Source organism: Mixia osmundae (assembly GCF_000708205.1).
Source record: "Mixia osmundae IAM 14324 unplaced genomic scaffold scaffold_11, whole genome shotgun sequence".
NCBI lineage: Eukaryota > Fungi > Basidiomycota > Mixiomycetes > Mixiales > Mixiaceae > Mixia > Mixia osmundae.
The window spans coordinates 343,881-363,428 of record NW_014575553.1 but is presented as its reverse complement, the minus strand read 5'-3'; the positions used below and the strand labels follow the sequence as shown (position 1 = coordinate 363,428).

The window sequence follows — 19,548 nt, the reverse complement described above, 5'->3', positions numbered from 1 at the left end:
AAGCTCGAGTCGTTGACGATGCCGCCCAAGAAGAAGCCAGCGACGGTCGAGACAGAGGCGCAAGAGGATGCAGGGCCCGATGCGCTTGGCCTGGATGCCTACGACCTCCCACGAGCGGTCATCACACGAGTCGCCAAGTCGGCCATTGGCGACAATACCAAGTTGGCCAAGGAGGTCCCGCAAGCACTCATCAAGGCGTCCACAGTGTTCGTTAGCTACTTTGCGGCTATGTCGCAGCATGTTGCAGCGGAGAACTCTCAAAAGACGATAGCGGCGCACCATGTCATGGAAGCAGCGCGACTGCTCAACTGGTCAGACGCTGCTCAGCTGTCTGTCATCCTGTATGACCAACTGGAAGGCAAGCACACACATCTACACCAAAGGGGTAGCTTGTCAGTCGCTGAATGCAGCCATGGGTCTGCAGGCTACAGAGAAGCGAGCGACGCGAAAAGAGCCCATGCTGCACAAGCGGCAGCGGCAGCGCGAAAGAAGAGCAAGGCTGCAGCCGCGAGCGAAGCTACACGAGCAGGCACAGACGGGCAGCCACTCGTGCCAGGAGACGACACTGTCTTGCCGAACGAGCAGCAAGACGAGGCTGACGAAACGAACGCGCTCGATATTGACGAGACATTTGACGCGCCGGATGAAGAGGAGGAAGAAGACGAGGAGGAAGACACAGCTGCTGACGAATTACAAGACGACGTACTCCCTGATCTTGATGCTGCCCAAGACAGCGCAATGTTCGCAGCAGATCCAGTAGATGTCTAGAATTGCATTGTACAACACGGGCGCTATAAGAACCATACAGAGACGATGATCTAATCTTTGACGGCCATGGCCTTTGCGAGCGCATCGTTGGTCTCGTCAGGCGCAGCTTCGAACACAGTGGCAGCCTGTGCTTTGCTCTTCCAGCCCTTTGCGCGCGTCATGGCTGCATCGCTCCGGTCGAGCAAAGAGTCAAGTTCGGCCTTGCTGATGATGACATCGCCTCTTTCGGCCAGAGCTACCTGCTCGCTCTGCTCGGCGAGCAATACCTCGGAAAGCTCCGCCATGATCGACTTCTTCGGACCCTTGCCAGCGAGCACGTCTGACACTTCCGAGCCTGGGATCTTGAATTTGCCAGCGCCGATGACCAGCTGCTCTAAGCGACGTTTCGAAGAAGCTTTGACGAGCATGTTTTCTTCGACTGTATGGCCAGAAACGAGACGGAAGATCAAGACCGGCTTTGTTTGCCCGATGCGATGTGCTCGAGCGCTTGCCTGATCATCCATGGTAGGGTTCCAGTCGGAATCGAACAGGACGACCGTGTCTGCCCCAGTGAGAGTGATACCGACGCCGCCGGCTCGAGTGGATAGCAAGAATAGCTTCGGGCTGTCGGGTCCAGTGCCTTCGTTGAAGTCCTTCATCTGCTGTCGGCGATCGTCTTGCTTCGTGCTACCGTCTATTCTGCAGACTTTCCAGCCTTTGTATTCGGCCGCCCAGTCTTCTATGATGTCTAGCATGGATGTGAACTGTGAAAAGAGTAGCACTTTGTGGTTGCGTGAGAATAGCTCGTCGAGCAGCGTGTTGAGTAGTAGCATCTTGCCCGACGCGTTGATGAGGTCTTCGTTGACAGACAGTCCGCCGGTGCGAGGATCGACAGGCCAGTCAAAGAGCCACGGCTGCACGATTCACACGTATCAGCTGCGCTCGTGCTCTAGCGGACAAAGCACTGACATGGTTGCATACTTTGCGGAGTTGCATGATCAGGTTCTGCAGCTTCATATTATTGATTGACTTTGTTGCTGTTTGCAAGTTGTGTGCACGACCCATATCTGCCATCGATTGTTCTTGCTGTTTGTGCATGGAGTCGACACCATTCTCAAGATCCTCGAAATATGCCGTGTCCGCCTTCTCAGCATAGTCGAAACGAGCACGCTTGCGTGTACGACCAGCAATGCTTGTCGGACCATCTTCGTCTGACGAGATGTCGATGGTAGCAGCAGCTTCGGGTGACTGCCGCGATGGGCTGGAAGGCGTCGCGGGTTCTGTCGAAGCTTCCGTAGGCGTCTGAGGCTCGTCGCCGCGAGTCTTTTGCTCGAGCAGGAAGCTGCGCAGGTTGCGGGAGATGACTGCATCGTAGAGCTCCTTCTGCTTTCGCGTCAGGGGCGCCGTCAATAAGTATCTACGAGCCCATCAGCTTCGTACTTAAACACCAGGACAGCAGCCATACTCTTTCTTGGGCGGTAGGTCCTTCTCGACATCTATTTTGAGTCGTCGCAGGAGAAAGGGCTTCAGTATAGCGTGAAGCTTAGAGACGATCGAGTTCGATGCCTCTGACGAGATAATCTGTTCCTCACTCATCTCCTCAAAATTGAACCTGTCGCTTCTAGTCAGTACAAGCCAGTCACGCAGCTTGGTAAGCCCACCATTCTTGGAAACTATCAAGATCGTCAAAGATGCTGGGTAGGAGGAAATTGAGCAGAGACCACATCTCGGCGAGATTATTCTGCGGGCGTATGTGTCAGACAAAAGGTATGAATCAAGCTCGCATGGCCTACCTGTAAGGGTGTACCAGTAAGGAGCAAACGATTTGCGGAAGTGTACGTCTTGAGCTCCTGAATGAGCTTGCAGTTTAGATTCTTGAGTCGATGCCCCTCATCGACCACGATATATTTCCACTGGAACTTTGACAGATACTTGCGATCGTTCATGACGAGTTCGTAGCTCGTCACGACGACGGGAAAGTGCGTTGCCGGGCTCTTGTCTTTTGACGTGCTGAGCGACATGCGTGACGAACGGAGGGAGGCACGTTCGGCAGGCGTGCCATGATAGAGCACGACTGGTATAGAAGGTGTGAATCTGCAGGAATAGCGATACAAGATCAGAAAGTGAGCAAAGCAGGCAGCGCGGCGTACCTTTCGAATTCGTTGACCCAATTTGCAAGCGTCGAGAGCGGGCAAACGATCAGGAACGGCCCCCAGACGCCCTGCGTACACTGTCAGCTGGCTGTACGACGCACTCATAGAGATGCCTGCCTTTTCTCTAAGATAGGCCATGAAGCTTATCGTCTGTAGCGTCTTGCCGAGGCCCATCTCGTCAGCGAGGATGCCGTTAAGACCGTTCTCGTACAGCGTGACAAGCCATTCTACGCCGGCGACCTGATAGTCGCGCAGGGTTGCGCCCGTCACCAGGCTTGGCTGACCGGTCTCCGTCTTTGCGGCTTTACCGCCAGCTTTGGCTTTTGTGCTACGCGCTGAAAGGTCCAAAGCCGCGATGGCTTCCTCGTCTTCTTCCTCGTTGCGCTTACGCTTGTTGACCTTTGCGGGTGCCTTCTTCGACGGCTTTGGCGCGCTGTCGGCGGTGTCTGTAGATGTAGACGCGTGTACGGCGCCTGAGCGGGTCGACTTTATACCTGCAGAATCGGCAGGATCGGCAGCATTTGAGGCTCTCCCTTGACGAGTAGATTGCTTCGTGTCTGCTTTTTGGGCCTTTTCGGCAGCTTTGCGACGCTCATCGCGCTGTCGATCCATCTTTTTCGCCAAAATCTCGGTGTAGACGCCAGATTGATTGAGTAAGTAATTCAGTCTGTTCATCCTTTCTGGCTCTGCCTTGGGCTCTGCCGTCTTCTGACCAGGCTTGTACGTCGCGTCGCTGCCTGCTTCTGACTTGATAGGCGATTCATCTGCGCCCGGTGCCGGCGAGGTTGGACGCGTTGAGTTCGCATCCGCGCCTTCCACGCTCATAGGCGATTCGCTGGCGTCCGTCGTCGATGCCGCTGCAATCGAAGACATGCGCGACGACCGCGGGGTCGTGACGCGGCTGCTCTTGCGTTTAGCCATTTTACGAGGTTGGCCAATTTCCTGACGTATCGATATGGACGACGACGCGAGGGTCGCCACCGGCTGAGCGGACCGAGATATCAACGGCCTCGCAGGAAAAGTTGGCCGCCAAGACACTGAGACATGAAGGTCAGTCGTACTTGCGCTCGCAGTGCCCCCTCGCTGATTAGTTGCTGTGTAGCTCGATCCTACAGAGCTCAGATATCTTTCGAGCGATGTCTTTCGCGTGCTTACAGCAGTCAGCCTTTTGCCTCGAATGCTCCGTCAAAGGACTGACGCATGCATCAGGTCGAGATGGGATCTAAGAACCACGAGGTCGTGCCATCGACTCTGATCGCCCAGATCGCCGGTGTACGACATGGCGGCGTCAACAAATGCCTGGGCGAATTGGCAAAACGCAATTTGGTCGCGAGAGTGCAAGGCGCTAAATGTAAGCAATCTACCAGCATGGTCGGCGTGATCTCAGGCTCGAAAACGCAGATGATGGCTATCGGCTCACATACGGTGGCTACGATTTCCTCGCCATGCGATCATTCGCCAAGCGCGATACCGTTTATTCCGTGGGCAACCAGATTGGCGTTGGCAAAGAGTCAGACATCTATGTCGTAGCGGATGAGGAGGGCGAGCAGCGGGTTTTGAAGATACACAGGCTTGGACGGATATCATTCAGATCGATAAAGACGAAGCGAGATTACATGCAGAACCGCAAGAGCGCCAGCTGGATGTACATGTCACGTCTTGCTGCCGTCAAGGAGTATGCGTTCATGAAGGTATGATCCTCGCTGCGAGAGACGCACGACGACTGACGTACATGCTCAGGTACTATACGAAAATGGCTTCCCAGTTCCGACGCCTATCGATCAAGCGCGGCATTGCATTATCATGGGATTGATCGACGCCTTTCCTTTGTTCGTCCTCCTCGTTGCTGCGCTTGCAACGAGTGCTGACGTATGCGATACAGACGACAGGTTAGCGAGATAGCAAATCCCGGCTCACTTTACTCTGCTTTGATGGATCTCATCGTTCGACTGGCGCGCGCTGGCTTGATACACGGCGATTTCAACGAGTTCAACATTCTCATTCGAGAGCGCGAAGACGATCAGGAGCCAGAGCCGATCTTGATTGACTTTCCTCAGATGGTCTCCACGCAGCACGAGAACGCCGAGTACTACTTCAATCGCGACGTCAGCTGCATAAGAGCATACTTCAAGAAGCGCTATCGCTACGAATCGACTGTGTGGCCTAAGTTCTCTACAGTCGTCAAGAATGGCCAGCGCGACTTCAACCTCGACGTCGAGGTGGAAGCGAGTGGTTGGACTAAGCAGGACGACAAGCAGCTGAGCGAGTACCGGCAGCAGCTCGATACTGAGCCCAGAGACAGCGACGAGGACGAGGAAGACGAAAGCGCAGGGGAGGAAGATAGCGAGGAGGAAGGAAGCGATGAAGACGAAATTGGGAACCATAGCGCTCCGAACGATGTCGATGCGCCAGATGAGCCGGACATGGCAAAACTCGAATTGGCAGAAGACGCGGCCTCGTCTGGCATATCTGATGATGATGATGATGACGACGCAGCGTCATCTGTGCAGTCAGACAATGGTGAGCGGCGGCGGTCGAGCAATCATCAGCGACCTAAACGCGCGGTACCGGACGTTGCCAAGGTCGTCGCCAGCTCAATGACGAAGGAGGACAAGTCTCAAACTCGCAAACACCACAGCAAGACAGCTACGAAGCGAACACTCGGTCGTAAGAAGGGCAGCAAAGCAAAGGTCGATACCAGGCGGACGGTCAGAGACGCCGCTACATTCTGAATCAATCTGTTGTTGCCATCTTGTCCTTGCAATATGTACCACCCGGCTTCAGTACTTTGCCTGAAGCGCAGCCATGCATTGAGCAAAGAGAGCGAGCTCGCAAGCATTCGGACGTCCGCTTCGACCACAGGCGCACTTGGAGCTCAGGCGCACAAGCTCGTCGCAGTCGCTGGTTAACCGTGCGCGTGACGACATAGCGCGTTTGTAGCGAATCGAGATACAAAGTCAAAGTTTGGTCAGCAGAACGCGACTCACCTCATGCTCGCTGCAGTGGAGCCCACTACACAGCATTTACAGGTCTACACTACTCTCAGCCTCTGCACCCGATGGTATCCAGTAGAGCGGTCAGCGACTTCTATTCCATTGAACATCGCAACAATCACGTCGCTACGCTCTGTTGTGCAAGCATCGGAATCCGGTGATACATTAAACCGATCACTATGTGCGGTATGTCAGCAGATGCAGACGATGGCAGTATCAGAGTGCAACGTGTCGGAATCCGAACTCAGAAGCATCTACGGAACGCGCGCTCTAAGGACAGTCGCCAGCCCTCCCAAAAGGGTCTGAGCCGGCAGCTGCGCTGCGCGACTTCATCACCGAGGCGAGGCACAGATTGGCAGACATTCCACGAGACAGATGCGACATACTGCAGCAGACATGAACAGCAGTATCGCTCGCCAGAAGCGGCCAACAGATCGCATCAGCTTTGACAAGGCCACAACAAGACCTGTCCGTTCGCCGTACTGCAAGATGCTGTATCCACATACCATCACCGAAGCAGAGATGAGCACTGTGCGGCACGAGCGTGGGACGCGTCGAGGGAAACAAAGTTCGCGCCAGGAATACTAGCGGCTCATGCCTGAAGCGCTCATCGACCGGTCATCGGTCAAGCAGGTTCACTCACCGTCAGGCTTGCATTAATAATATATCAGAGAGATGGCGGGTGGGACGATTGGGCGAGCGAGAGAGATGTTGAAGCCCTCGTGAGAGAATGGCGAGCTATAAAGCCTGGCGAATTATTCTGCCTCTCTTCACTCGAGATTCGTATACATTTGATCANATCAAGTCTATACTGCAANCGTTTGAGAGTACTCTATACTGTTAAGAGCGAAGCAGAATCTACAAAGATGCTGTCTGCTGCTACGAAGCCGGTCATGCGAAATGCTACCAGCAAAATCCCGATTATCGTCTCTCGAGCTCGCTCGGAGCGAATTGTTGGGTCGAGCNCGATGACGACTGTCTCGCCAGCTGGTTCTGGTGCAGCGGTCAGAGGTATACGCTCGCGGATCCCGGTGCCAGCATCTCGTCTGNCACCAACGGGCAGACAGGTGTCTGCCATCTCTGCTGTGCTAACTTCTACCGTACCACAGGTATCGGTCAAGGCGGTCGAGGTCGTCAAGAAGGTGTCCACTTGCTCGAAAGCTAGTCAGTGCTCTCCTCATCTCATCAATAGGATACAGCTGACTTTTACTGTAGGCTCGCTGGCTCTCGGCAAGTCTGTTGCTCGGTCGGTGCTGAGGAAGACGGTGACTCAGCCTCGGCCGTTCAGCTTTGGTGTGTCGAAGGGGAAGAAGCCGGCGTCTGTCAAGCCTGTCGAGCCTGTCAAGCTCGAGCCTGTCAAGCCTGTCAAGCCTGCCGAATCTGTCAAGCCTGTCGAACCTGTCAAGCCTGTCAAGCCTGTCAAGCCTATCAAGCCTGCCGAACCTGTCAAGCCTGTCGAACCTGTCGAAGAGGCGGCATGCGAGTCGCTGCTCGCCTACGACGCCGACTTCGAAGCCTGGAAGGCAGCTGTCGACACTGACGACAATGACGCGCCTCTCGTCATTCCNGCGGAGCTGCAAGTATATCTCGAGCCTTCTCTTCTTGCTCCCTGTGCTGAATATGAGGCCTGGAAGGCTTCGAGCGATGCTGACTNTGCCATCTTGGATGCTGCAGCGCTTGCAGAAGTTGCTCTGGCGATCCTCAAGGATGGCTTCTGCCGGCGACCTTTGGCGATTCGACCTGGCAACAAGTCGGTCTTTTCTGGCGGACTCATAGCGCAGTCTTCTTGTGCGATGGTCAGTCTGCTCCTCTTGAGTCCTCAACGCTTTAGCTGATCTAATCCCTGCAACAGGAGAGAGTCTAGATAGCGAGGAGGAGTGGTCTACGATGGTCAAGACAGCGCCTCGTCTTGTCTTCAGGGTCAGCTTGTGCTTCACCTGCACCACTCTTGCGCTGACATGGACGCTTAGGCAGAGGTATTGCTCGACACTCGGACATGAGTCGATGCCTGCTTTTCTCGTTCGAAGGTATGCCTTTCTGAGCGATGATCGTGCTCTGCTCATGCTCGTCACTTGAAGGGTCGGGAGAAGGAATGCTAGGGATCAGGCTCAAGACTGTTGAAGAACTGCTCGATCGACATTGGTCAGTCTGTCATATATTGTCATGACACACGAGGCTGACGCGCCCCTTGCAGTGGGCGAGAATTCCTGCCAGACACAAGGCAGGCTCGACGGTCACTCGCTCTTCTCTACAGGCTGGCAAGTGCAATCTGTGTCATTGACTACTAGGGCTGACCGTTCCTGATGCTCAGGATGTTCATGCTTGGCTTTCGACTTTTGCGCTGGTATCGATGCCGAGTAAGTGCTTCACTGCATGCTCCTCTGAGCGCTTGCTGACTCTTACTGCATGCCGGTCGCGCGTCTCGATAGGAATACAGGTAATGCACGCAGGGCATCGCAGGGGCACGCAGGGCATCGCAGAGCATCGCAGGGTATCGCAGAGCATCGCAGGTATACAAGTCCAGCCCTCAAGATTTCTCGACTTCGACGTGGCTTGTGTGCGCTTTCGCTTTTCGCTGGTCTGCTTATTGGCTTGCTTCTTCTGCTTTGGGCTTGGCGTTGTTGGACAGATTGCAACGCGCTGGTCGCTGATATACCAAACACTCGAGTGGATGCGAACGACATTGAACTCAAGCTAGCCTCGCGACCAAGAGGTCAATTGAACTTTGCATCATCGTGACACGAATGTTGAGGACGAGTAGATGACATCGTGAGCAAGAGCTCCTTAGTCGAAAGCGCACTGCTACGGTCAATGGCGCTGCCAGAGCAGCTCCGCGGTCTCGTGTTCGATCAAGGTAACGCGAGGCTTGATGAGCCTCTCGAGCTTCGCTGACAGACGCTCGATCGTATACTGACTGCTCACAAAAGAGATCAGTCAAGGATAGATGCGCACGTCAGAGGGCGTACTCCGTGTCCGACCAAACGTACCGAAGCGCGCTCATGGAGGTTGCGAGCTTGACTACAAAGGTCTTGATGGCGCCCTTTGATCGCTCCGGACCGTCCCAGATTATGCGGAGGCGCGCGAGCTTACTGAGAATAGTGAGCTTGCCGATGTCACACAATTCGATAGTCTCCGTCAGCGAGAGATCGAGATTGCGCAAGCGCTGCGTGTGGTCAATACCGCCAAGAAAGGCTTGCATGGCTGTCTCGCCGAACCAAAGTCCGACGAGGCTGATCGAGCGCAGATGGAGCCAGAATGTTGCGCCTGCCAGTCGCGATGCTAGTCTGTCGGACAAGAGAAAAGGTTCGGCTGCTGCAATGTCGTGGTCGAAAAGTCGGAGCTCCTTGAGCGCACCACGAGACTTGTTGAGCACAGAAATGACCTGGTTGAGAGAGTGCTCGATAGAATCCTTGAGTTGCATGTCTACCGGACGAAAGGTGACTGCGCAGCATTCAAGCGAGTCGAGATGCTCATACGTGGTAGGCAGCAAGAGAAAAGATCAGTGGTAGCGCAAGGTAGCTCGAGGCACACGTTGGTCAGGACTTGCAGCTGTTTGGCTATCTTCATCACCTCGCGAACGAGCTTGTGAGACTCTCTTGCCTCGTCCGGTTTAGGAGGGATCATGCTCGAATTGATTCGCAGCTCTCGGATGAGGACACATAGATCCGGCTTGTTGGAGAGGTAGGCGAGCAGCTTGATGTTGTGAGGAATCATGAAATCGATGTCGACGGACTCGTACTTCAGTGGCTCAGTGAGCGTCCGGAACTGACGAGAGCAGAGGGCCAGATTGGTCACATCACTTGGCTTTACCTGCTTGAAGATAGGCAAGGAGCAGCTCTGGCGGTAGCTCTTGCACGACCATGATCGCTCGCTTTGCTCTCTCGACGTGCGACTTGAGCTGCCGAGAAGAGTGGTACGAGGGGAAAAGCGAAAGAGGCTGTCACAGGTAGACCTCGCGTGGCGTCCAGACGGAGACAAGCGCGACGATGCTCATTCATGTGCGAACGCGAAGACGGGAAAGATGTAGGAGCATGCATGTCTGTAGACTTGGAGATCACGAGTTAGACGAGCCACGACTTTGAGTAGGTCAAAGACATGACGACGATGCTTGATAGCGATTTCCTTGTCCTTTTCTGATTTGCGGTTATTCTGCGTACTGCGGTCATCCGCGCTTGTGAGCATCAAAGATTGCGTCAGAGATGTAAGCAGCCGTGAGCGTTCGTCCACCGCTGTGATTCTACATCAGCTTCTGCAGGCTGCGGCAGTGATGGGGGGAAGACTTGCAACCAGCGACCGTTAAGTCCACTCAGCGCTTTTGCGGCTCCGTTCGTGTCTTCCATCTTGAGATAGATTGCACCTTCTGTCGAGTCACGCTGGACTACAAGCTCAGCGACAGCGCCATACTTGCTTTGGATTCTGCAGAACACAGCTTTCAGATTAGACACTGACGGCTGACGACTGAATGGAAGCGCACTCTTCTTTGACGTCATCACGAAGGTCAGTGTCCCACGTCGGCTCGGTTTCTTCGGCAGGATCGAACATATTCTTGAGCAGGATGCACCTAGACGCTGCAGTCGGGATGTTAGGCCGCATACTGTTCAAATGTCTGTCAGTTGGACTCATGAGACAATATTGCAAACATACACGGTCGGGGGAGGCTGATTCGATGCTGCATCTGTTCGAGCGAGTTTCTGCATGAGCTCAATGCGTCCGATATTATTGAGGTTGGGTCCTGCTCAATTGTCAGTTCATGGTCATCCAGCGTTCAGAGGAAGCTTGCCTATTTCGCCATCACCGAGGGCGACGGGTCCACTGCGGCTCATGGGAGGCAAGATGGCGTTGCGTTCGCTGATGGTGCTAATTCGAAGCTGACGACCTGCAAGCTGGAAGCCGTTCATCTTTTCTCGGGCATGAATCGCATCGACGTGCTTGTAAAATCTGCCAACCTTTGGTGAGCGAGGATGCTGAAGACGACAGGTGAAGACTCACTGGACATAGCAATAACCTTTGCTCTTGCCGCTGCCGGGATCAGTCTGCAAGTCGACAGAAGCCACCGCGCCAAATGGCGTAAAGACCTCGCGCATGTCGTCTGCTGTCAAGCTGTAGTTGAGCGAGCCCACATACAGCACGTTGTAGGGCACAGCTCCTGACGGTGTAGCATCTGAGCCAGCTGGACTGCGGGATAGATGGTGATAAGCCCAAGCGCGTGTTTGTAGCTAGACTGAACGTACATAGTAAAGCCTGCATCCATGAGGGCACCGTAGCTGCTCTGAGCAGTAGACGCTTGTCGATTCTTCTCTGCCTCGGTATATTGCACCTGGATGGGAACGCCGAGAACTTTCATGCCCGACAAGGCGAGTGCTCTCTGAACTGTCTCGAGCTCCATGAATTCGACATAGCCTACGCCTTTCGATCGACGAGAGATGCGGTCAACGATAACTTTGGCTTCTCTGACTGGGCCTGCTTGATTCTCGAAGAATGCATGAAGCTGTTGATCGCCAATACGAGCGGCGAGCTGGGAGACAAACACTGAGCGCATCTCGTGCTCTTCTTCCGTCATTCTGTCGTACGCTCTCAGTGACATGTCAGGAACGTCAAGGACATCAACACTTACGGAGGAGGCGTGGGCGTGCGAGGCTTGGCAGGCGGTGCCTCATAGCGAGGTTCATGACGACGGGCATCTTCACGTGGAGAGTCGACGTGGTCACGACGGCGGTGGTCGTCACGAGGCGAGCTGTACTCGTCACGATGAGAGCGACGTGGATCGAGTCGGTCATCCCTGCCAGAGCGTGAGCGATAGTGTCTCTCTTCATCGTCGCGATGTGAAGAGCTGAGCTGGCGCGAGCGAGACCCTGCGCTATGTGCGCTTTTCGTGTCTTCTTCGAGAGGCACGTAAGCCGCATCTTGATCGGGCATGAGGTCCGCAGCGGTAGATCGACGACTGCGGTGCTCTCTGTCCTCGCCCGCGTCTCGACTCGAGCGAGAGGGCGATTCGTGTCGACGACGACTGCGACGAGAGGGATCCGGATCCTCTTCCTCTGTGGTCTCATAGCGTCTTCTGCGTCGCTCGCTCGGGTAATCATCCGCTTCTCTGTGCCTGCGCGAGCTGCTCTCGTACTCTTCATCGTCGTAGCGTCGTCTCGAACGTCTCTCGTCATCTCTCCGAGAATCTCTCCGGTCCTCTTCCCTGCGAGATCCTCGGTCATGATCACGATCGCGTTCTCTGTCGTGATCTCTGTCCTTGTAGCGGTCCTCTTCTTCTCGATGGTGACGAGACGAGGAATGGCGAGAAGCAGAATCCCGGTGTCGCCTGGATGACTCGGGCGAGCGACTCTTGTCGTCATCGTCACGTCGGTCAGACTTGCGCTTCAGCGGTGCCTCGAGCAGCGCCTCGACGTCGTCCATCCTTGCTCTTGGGCTTTAGCCAGCGGCGAATCTCTGCCAAACTCGCGGACCGCAAAAAAGGAATCAACTGAATCCACAATCAAAAATAAGATCTATCAAGCTGTGCCCCCTGACTCCGCCTGTTGGTGCGACGCTCGCGACAGGGCTGGCTTGGGCTGCGAAAGCAGCGCAGCTATGGCGTCCATAGATCGGCTCGGTATCCGCGGCATCCGATCTTTCGAAAGCAAGGAGCTCGTGACGATACAGTTTCTCAGCCCTCTGACCGTCATCGTCGGGCAGAATGGGTGCGGCAAGACCGTCAGTCGCTCTGTTCTGAGCCTGCCATGGCTGGCTGAGCAGAAGGAGAGGAAGACAGACAATCATCGAATGTCTCAAGTACATCACGACCGGTGATCTGCCACCCAATACGAAGGGAGGTGCATTCGTGCATGATCCCAATGCGAGTCTCGATGTGATGCTCCGTCGACGGAGCCCGCGTTGATGAGCGCTCGCAGATGTCGTCAGAGAACAGCGTCGTAGGCGAAGTGAAGTTGCGCTTCAGGAATATTCAGGGCAGGCGTATGACGACGGTGCGCCGTTTGCAAGTCACCAAGAAGAAAGGCGGCGGCTTGACCATGAAGTCGCTCGAGGCGACGATCTCTTTCGACGAAGAAGGCAAGGACGGCAGATCCAAGCAAGGGGTAAGCGGCGTCAGCATCACTGATAGCGGGCTCATCATCACTCGCGCACTTCCCAGAGACAGACACTCTCAACAAAAGCGGCAGAGCTTGATGAAGAGGTGCCCATACACCTCGGCGTGTCCAAGGCGATCCTCGAGAACGTCATCTTTTGCCATCAGGAAGATTCAAATTGGCCTCTGTCTGAGCCGTCGATACTCAAGAAGAAGTTCGACGACATCTTCGAGGCTACAAAATATACGAAAGCCCTAAAGAGCATACAAGACACTCGCAAGGAGAGTGTTGTCGAGCTCAAGATCGAAAAGGAGCGCGAATCTGCCCTCAAGATTGACCGGGAGCGATCAGATAAGGTGCGGCCTGCTCCCGCATGCCTGATACAGAGTGCTGAATAATAGTACGCTTAGATCGAACGGGGACTCGAAAAGCTGGACGGTGAGATCGAGCGCAAGGAAGCTCAACTCGAGCGACTTACGGCCGACATCCGGAAGCTCGACTCTGACACAAAAGACTTTTACGAGCGAGCGGTCAAGCACAACGACATTATCAGCAAAGCGCAGACTTTGCAGCATCGGATGACGACCACTCGAGAGACTATGGCCAATCTCGAGACCAACATGACGCTACTAGAAGGTCAATCACGCTGCCCCGTTTTAGCCTTTGCTGCCTGCCTGAACATTGTGATTGGGCAGAAACCGACGACGAGCTCACTGCTAAGATGCAAGGCTTCCAGCAGACGCTTGAGACGAACGGGGAGAGACGCAGAGAGAAAGCCAGGGCAAAAGCGAAAGAGGAAGATGTTTATGCTCGCTTGGGTTCGAGTCTGAACGCTCGCGCTACCGAACTCGGCAGTCTGTCGGCACGCCTGCAGGAACAGGATACCGCTCGACAAGAGCGTGCGACGCTCGTGCAGGAATTGGGCATTCGTCATGACATCAGCGGCTTCTCAAGCAGTCAGATCAGTGATGATATGGTCGTCGACTTCCGCCGTCGTCTACAAAATGCCTATCGAGCGCTCGAGTCAGAGATTGCCGCCCTCAAAATCACTCACAAGCGCAAACAGGGAAGCATCGCGGATGCTCGACGTAAGCTCGAATCCGATCAGAGCAACGAGCAAGCTCTGCGGCGTGTGACAGGCGAGAAGACCGCTCGCACGCAACAGAGCATCAAAATCACAGAAGAGAGCATACGTGCGATCGATATCAACGAGACCGCCATCGCTTTCACTGAAGCCGATCTCAAGTCTGCCAAGGATCGGCTCATGCTTGCCGAAAAGGAGATGAAAGACGCCAATTACGATGCTACGATAGCTCAGTTGCAATTTGACGATCGCGAGCTCGAGGACAAGCGCGAAACAGCTCAGAAAGAATTTGCCAGCTTGCAGAGTCAGGCTGGCGTTCGAGCTGAGCTGGCTATCAAGCGACAAGACGCGGGTCGTCGTCAGACTGCACTTGACAAGCTTATCGCAGACAACAATGTAAAAGCGACAGCGCTGCTCGGCGGCGGAATTGTCAGCGCTACATTCGACGAGCAGGTCAGTACAGCGCTCGCGGATAAATCAGAACAGCTGGCCGTCGTCCAACGTACAGCTGCGGTAAGCGAACGTCAGCAGAAAGATTGCAGCGAGACAATCTCGCGATTGCGCCGCCAAGTCGATCGCCTGCTCGAGGATCAACGGTCGAAGCAGAAGGAGATCAAAGACGGACTTGCTGATACTGACGGCTACGCCAGCATCGCCGAAGCCATCGAAAGGGATCGAGCAGAGCTACAATCAAGCCAAGACGAACTTGGACGACAACAAGTCTCGAGCGGCTTCTATGATAATCTGCTCGAGTACGGCAAGAAAGGAAGATGTTTCTGCTGTCGAAGACCGATGAGCCCAGAAGCAATACTTGTGCACGACAAGAACTTGCGTGACAAAATCAGAGACATACCTGACCAGATCAAGCAACTCGAAGGAGAGCGTGATTCGTGGCAGACTTTTCTGGCTGATTGGGAGAGGCTTTTGCCAATCGAGAACGATCTCAAACGATTGGAGGAAATTGATCTGCCTAAAGCTCAGACGGAGCTGAAGGGTGCAGAAGACAAACTTACGGCTGCTGATTATGACCTCGAATCAGCCCGCGGTCGCATGTCCGATCTCAAGCTTGGGGTATCTGACCTGCAAGTCCTCAAACGTGCAGCCATCGATATGGCTCGCCTTGGCCGAGAGCTGCAAGGACTGAACGCCGACGTTGCTGATCTGGAGACATCGCTCGCCCATACCGGTTCGATTAAGACTGTGGCGGACGTACAAACGGAGCTAGATGCTTTGAGCGGACAAATGTGGGTCAACAGCATAAAAGCTGCTGACAGTCACTGATCGTGTGTGAGCCGATAGGAAGGAGAAGAAACGTGAGATGCAATTGCTGGCAAACAAGAAAGACCAACAGAACAGGCTTATCACTGGCATGCGAGAAACGGTCTCGACATGTCAGATGAAATTGAACCAGCAGAAGAACGATCTAGCTCGACGTGCAGAGCTGCAAAACACATTGGCCGCTGCGCAGAAGGACGTTGGTGCTTCGAAGATAGCGATGGAAGAAGGGAGACAGCGTCTGCAAGCCATGCAAGGTCCTCTCGATGCAGCGCGTGACGAGCTCGAGCAAGCCTTGGCAGATCACAGCAGCGAAGTTGCAGTGCATACTACGAAGCTTGGCGGCCTCGATAAGAGCTTGAGCTCACTGGATGCCCTCGCTCAGCGGGTACAGCGGTACGAGACCGATGGTACGGAGGCCAAGCTGCGGGCATGTGAGGCTGCGATCAAAGACATCGAAGCTCAGCGCAAAGGCGGTCAAAAGACTATCAAAGCTCTTACTGATGAGATAGCTGCGCTCGACAAGCAGTCATCTGAAGCCCAGTCATACCAACGCAATTTGGAAGACAACCAGCGTTATCGGAACTACAAGAAGGAGCTAGCCAAGTCGAACGATGAGCTGTCCGATCTCGACGTGGAATCTGCCAATCGTGCCAAGAAGCAATTCGAAGCGTCTTACACTGCCTCGCGTGCAGAGCAAGAGAGCAAATCTGGTCAGCAAGCCAAGCTGGCTGGGGAGCTCGAGATGTCTCGACAACAGCAGAAGGAGCGCCGCGGTGAGCTGGACGAGGAGTACAAGGACATCAGAAAGCGTCACCTCGATCAAGTCATCAACGTCAAGACGCTCGACATGGCCATCCACGACATGGAGAAGTACGGCAAAGCACTCGACAGCGCTATCATGGCCTATCACAGTGCTAAGATGCAAGAGATCAATAACATCATCCGCGAGCTCTGGACGAAGACGTACACCGGCTCGGATATCGACAAGATTGCGATCGTCTCCGACGGAGATGGCGCGACGAAAGCTCGAACGTACAACTATCGTGTGGTCATGGACAAAGACGGCGTCCAGATGGACATGCGAGGAAGATGCTCGGCCGGGCAGAAGGTTCTGGCCTCCATCATCATTCGACTCGCGCTCGCAGAGTCATTCAGCGCGTCCTGCGGCATCATGGCTCTCGATGAGCCCACAACCAATCTCGATCGTGCAAACATCGCCTCGCTCGCTATTGCGCTCAGCGAGTACGTCTGACAATTTCTTGCAATGTTGTTTGTCACTGACAGTGAGACATGGTAGCATCGTCAAAGAACGCAAGAATGCTAAATTCCAGCTGATCATCATTACCCATGACGAAGAGCTCCTCAACCATCTTGGCGGAAGCTCTCATATCGATCGGTACTACTACGTCAAGCGGGAGAACAACCGGTCTGTCATCGAGAAGCGCAATCTGCACTCTGGCTTGTAAACCTCACGCGACTTGGGTTGAATTGTGCTGTTGTATCTCGCCCGTAGCGCTTGCATTCACTTGTGACCGGCGATGAGAACGCTGCAGAGCTGGTGAGCAAGTCCGTAGACGCATCACAGCGAGCCACCCACGAGTTCCTGGTGAGGTTGTCGATATAAGTCTGCAGAGTATCGTTGGATGCCTTGAGCTTGTTGCACTCGTCCGTCACGCCATCGACTCGGCTCAGCAATGCTGTTTCGCCATGAGCGACGACGCTCCACTTCGTCGCTGGTACACACCTCTGAGCCCATCTTGCAGGTCTTGAATTTCCCTAAAGTCATCAACGTCAGCGATGGACGAGACATGCAGCGCAGTCTCCGGCGTACTTGATCAGACCTTCGCGTTCGACGACGGACGACAGCGATTGAGTCGGATCATCATTGTCTGCGAAAGTGCTCATCCTTCGGCTTAGCCGGCCTGACAATTTGCTCGCGTGTGCACAGCCGCGTCACGTCAGGCAAAGCGGCCGCATGTCATCTCACACGACGACAGCCGTCACACTTTTTGAGGTGAGCGACAAGCAACATCAATCTATGAGACAACAGCAGCAAGCGTGACAAAGCCGAACAAGAAGCCAGGCTTGGAACGAGCGCTGTCGCAAGCAACGGTATAGTCTCGGGTAGAGGCAAGGCGTGGTATAGTCTGACAGCTCATAGGGTATCGAGCTGTCTTTTGAGTTGCGGGTCATCTATGCATGACGCTCTTGTGTCTCGCCAGGCAGCGCAAGCAGCAGATTATCGGTGGCAAGGGTGGCGCCAGACGAAGCCGTCACGGGCGTCTGTGACATCTGAGCGCCGTCAGCTGGCACGTTGATAGCCTCTGGACCGGCAGCCAACTCGAACGAGATGAAGTGCGCCTCGCTTGCAGGAATCTGGGTGGCCGCATCCCGACTGAATATATATTCCGGCTCAGATTGAGTGGTCACAAGGCGATGGTAAGACTGCGTTTCGTCGTGGTGTGACCGGCCAACAACCTGCCAACCCTCTACGAGTGGACTATCGGTCCAATCTGTCGCTGCGTCGTCATCAGACGCGGCAGACGGCGGCAGGGTATAGTCGCTGTGGTACGTCAATCGACTCGCGTCCGTATGTACAAGCGCAGTCGAACGGGAGGCAGTGCTGTGAGGTGCAGTGCTGGAGTATCGTGCAAGCAGACTCGCTAGCGCATTGCCGTCAGTCTGATACTGCGACAGGTTTTCTCCTCTTGTTGCGCTCGTTGGAGTATCTACATTGATGAACGCCTCGTAGACGGCCTCTCGCTCGTCCAGTGGCGAATCAGGATCGAACGAAGCATCGAAGACGGGACAACGCGGTGGCAAGCCTCTCATGGCATTGCGCCGCCTTGGCGTCGTCGATGTCGTCGCGCTGATGTGGCGACGAGAACATGCCACGACATCATGCTTCCTGCCTGGCGATGTCCGTTCTTGCACTTGCCCCTCCGATGCTAGTGCCTTGAGCAGCTTTGCCGAGTACACACTTCTGCCCATCTCTTGCCCAATCAAAGAAAATCCCCTTTTTATATTGTGTTGTGACGGGCCCCAGTCGGAACTGGTTATTCAAGTTTCCTCGCAACGCGCCATCAGATCAGAAGCCAATCTGCGTCCAGATCTTGAAAACTCGATGGGCTCAGCACAGTCAAGAGAGGACAGCAGACCGCCGCCAGCATGCCCGATGCACGATGCAAAGCCAGGCGTGGAGCCAGCAGCGATCAATCCGCGCAATAACATCCCCGAGCTCGCGCAATCTCAATCGGCAGGCCAACGTCAAAGTCTACCCACCCAGCGGACCTTCTCCTCCATCCCTCGGGCAGAGGCAGTCCAACATGCGGCAGAAGTGAGCGCATCGAGCAAGCAAGCCGGAACGTGTCCCGTCGCATCGACGCCCGCCACTTCGAGCAATACCGCCACTGCTGGCATGAAGACGGACACAGATCGATGGGTCTACCCCTCCCCACAGCAATTCTTCAATGCACTCGTGAGGAAGGGCAAGCCCGCTCCGGAAGAGCATGTAGAGACCATGGTGGAGATACACAACTGGCTCAATGAGCAAGCTTGGAACGAAGTATTGCGATGGGAGGAACGCCGTCAGACGTGAGCACACCCTCTGCATGATAGACCGTGACTGACATCCTCGACGACGACGACGACCAGCGGGGAGCAAGTACAGCTCGCACACTTCACAGGACGACCACAAGATCTGTCGCCCAAGGCGCGGATACATCTCTACCTCGGCAAGCTCTTTCCAGAGACGTACAGCTCCACACCGCCCTTCGATCGTCACGACTGGACGATACGGAGACCTGGGACCGGCACAGAGCATCGCTATGTCATCGACTACTACTCTGCTGCGCCGGATGAGCAAGGGTAAACTTTTATTCTACCCGACTGCGACATGGCTTAATGCTCGATAGCAGGAATCCCGTCTTCTCTCTCGATGTCCGACCAGCACTAGATTCTCCAGAGGCAGTCTACGATCGCGTCTCAGAGTGGGCAAGGCTGAAGCGCGAGCGATACCTCGGCCCAAACGCATCAGTAGCTGCGCAGCCAGAGCGTCGCTAATGATCGTTTGCCCCCATGTTGTTTTTGATGTCTGTTGCCAGTATGCAAGCCAAGCTCACCTCAGCATTGTCATCAAAGGACGACGATCTCTGCGTGTATGTTGCATGCCCGCATGCACTTGTGACCCGTACATGATCTAGTCTAATTGCTCATCA

The 19,548-nt window shown here is 54.7% G+C and overlaps 10 protein-coding genes across 10 annotated transcripts; 5 read left to right on the top strand and 5 right to left on the bottom strand.

The window, feature by feature from the left end:
• Positions 1-18: 18 nt before the first annotated feature.
• L969DRAFT_96726 (uncharacterized protein) lies at positions 19-768 on the top strand (the record flags this gene model as incomplete). The annotated part of the gene is made up of 2 exons (XM_014710243.1): positions 19-358; positions 425-768. The coding sequence occupies 2 exons, from the start codon at positions 19-21 to the stop codon at positions 766-768; spliced, it is 684 nt and encodes a 227-aa protein (XP_014565729.1).
• Positions 769-818: 50 nt separating this feature from the next.
• Positions 819-3,821, bottom strand: L969DRAFT_96725 (uncharacterized protein; the record flags this gene model as incomplete). The annotated part of the gene is made up of 7 exons (XM_014710242.1): positions 819-1,661; positions 1,717-2,164; positions 2,213-2,359; positions 2,409-2,488; positions 2,541-2,841; positions 2,898-2,968; positions 3,018-3,821. 7 exons carry the CDS (start codon positions 3,819-3,821, stop codon positions 819-821), a joined length of 2,694 nt encoding a protein of 897 aa, XP_014565728.1.
• Positions 3,822-4,099: 278 nt separating this feature from the next.
• Positions 4,100-5,678, top strand: L969DRAFT_90232 (uncharacterized protein; the record flags this gene model as incomplete). Its single annotated transcript, XM_014710241.1, has 4 exons — positions 4,100-4,251; positions 4,302-4,591; positions 4,641-4,729; positions 4,783-5,678. Coding segments are annotated over 4 exons (1,381 nt in total), but the record flags the coding sequence as incomplete, so codon positions are not given.
• Positions 5,679-6,664: 986 nt separating this feature from the next.
• L969DRAFT_90228 (uncharacterized protein) lies at positions 6,665-7,210 on the top strand. The gene is made up of 3 exons (XM_014710240.1): positions 6,665-6,937; positions 7,003-7,058; positions 7,109-7,210. The coding sequence occupies exons 1-2, from the start codon at positions 6,760-6,762 to the stop codon at positions 7,056-7,058; spliced, it is 234 nt and encodes a 77-aa protein (XP_014565726.1). The 5' UTR covers positions 6,665-6,759; the 3' UTR covers positions 7,109-7,210.
• Positions 7,211-8,198: 988 nt separating this feature from the next.
• On the bottom strand, positions 8,199-8,445 carry L969DRAFT_90222 (uncharacterized protein; the record flags this gene model as incomplete). Its single annotated transcript, XM_014710239.1, has 1 exon — positions 8,199-8,445. A coding segment is annotated over one exon (153 nt), but the record flags the coding sequence as incomplete, so codon positions are not given.
• Positions 8,446-8,649: 204 nt separating this feature from the next.
• Positions 8,650-12,342, bottom strand: L969DRAFT_105412 (uncharacterized protein). Its single transcript, XM_014710238.1, has 11 exons — positions 11,508-12,342; positions 11,125-11,454; positions 10,883-11,068; positions 10,674-10,831; positions 10,538-10,625; positions 10,368-10,487; positions 10,178-10,309; positions 9,908-10,130; positions 9,370-9,658; positions 8,860-9,316; positions 8,650-8,807 (listed from the first exon to the last, which is right to left on the bottom strand). The coding sequence occupies exons 1-11, from the start codon at positions 12,296-12,298 to the stop codon at positions 8,702-8,704; spliced, it is 2,880 nt and encodes a 959-aa protein (XP_014565724.1). The 5' UTR covers positions 12,299-12,342; the 3' UTR covers positions 8,650-8,701.
• A 338-nt stretch (positions 12,343-12,680) lies between these two features.
• Positions 12,681-16,854, top strand: L969DRAFT_218053 (uncharacterized protein). Its single transcript, XM_014710237.1, has 6 exons — positions 12,681-12,978; positions 13,035-13,325; positions 13,380-13,605; positions 13,665-15,297; positions 15,353-16,573; positions 16,629-16,854. The coding sequence occupies exons 1-6, from the start codon at positions 12,793-12,795 to the stop codon at positions 16,795-16,797; spliced, it is 3,726 nt and encodes a 1,241-aa protein (XP_014565723.1). The 5' UTR covers positions 12,681-12,792; the 3' UTR covers positions 16,798-16,854.
• L969DRAFT_19691 (uncharacterized protein) lies at positions 16,854-17,236 on the bottom strand (the record flags this gene model as incomplete). The annotated part of the gene is made up of 4 exons (XM_014710064.1): positions 16,854-16,878; positions 16,929-17,028; positions 17,076-17,107; positions 17,163-17,236. 4 exons carry the CDS (start codon positions 17,234-17,236, stop codon positions 16,854-16,856), a joined length of 231 nt encoding a protein of 76 aa, XP_014565550.1.
• A 288-nt stretch (positions 17,237-17,524) lies between these two features.
• On the bottom strand, positions 17,525-18,322 carry L969DRAFT_53599 (uncharacterized protein; the record flags this gene model as incomplete). Its single annotated transcript, XM_014710236.1, has 1 exon — positions 17,525-18,322. One exon carries the CDS (start codon positions 18,320-18,322, stop codon positions 17,525-17,527), a length of 798 nt encoding a protein of 265 aa, XP_014565722.1.
• A 133-nt stretch (positions 18,323-18,455) lies between these two features.
• L969DRAFT_96719 (uncharacterized protein) lies at positions 18,456-19,528 on the top strand (the record flags this gene model as incomplete). Its single annotated transcript, XM_014710235.1, has 4 exons — positions 18,456-18,925; positions 18,986-19,198; positions 19,249-19,385; positions 19,443-19,528. The coding sequence occupies 4 exons, from the start codon at positions 18,456-18,458 to the stop codon at positions 19,526-19,528; spliced, it is 906 nt and encodes a 301-aa protein (XP_014565721.1).
• Positions 19,529-19,548: the final 20 nt, after the last annotated feature.

Bases quoted from the DNA above. Each gene is read 5' to 3' on its own strand.
- L969DRAFT_218053 (XM_014710237.1), top strand. From the start codon at position 12,793: ATGTCGTCAGAGAACAGCGTCGTAGGCGAAGTGAAGTTGCGCTTCAGG. The intron at 12,979-13,034 runs GTAAGCGGCGTC...CGCACTTCCCAG, and splicing joins ACGGCAGATCCAAGCAAGGG to AGACAGACACTCTCAACAAA. The intron at 13,326-13,379 runs GTGCGGCCTGCT...TAGTACGCTTAG, and splicing joins ACCGGGAGCGATCAGATAAG to ATCGAACGGGGACTCGAAAA.
- L969DRAFT_105412 (XM_014710238.1), bottom strand. From the start codon at position 12,298: ATGGACGACGTCGAGGCGCTGCTCGAGGCACCGCTGAAGCGCAAGTCT. The intron at 10,832-10,882 runs GTGAGTCTTCAC...AAAGGTTGGCAG, and splicing joins AAAGGTTATTGCTATGTCCA to ATTTTACAAGCACGTCGATG. The intron at 8,808-8,859 runs GTACGCCCTCTG...TTTTGTGAGCAG, and splicing joins TACGTTTGGTCGGACACGGA to TCAGTATACGATCGAGCGTC.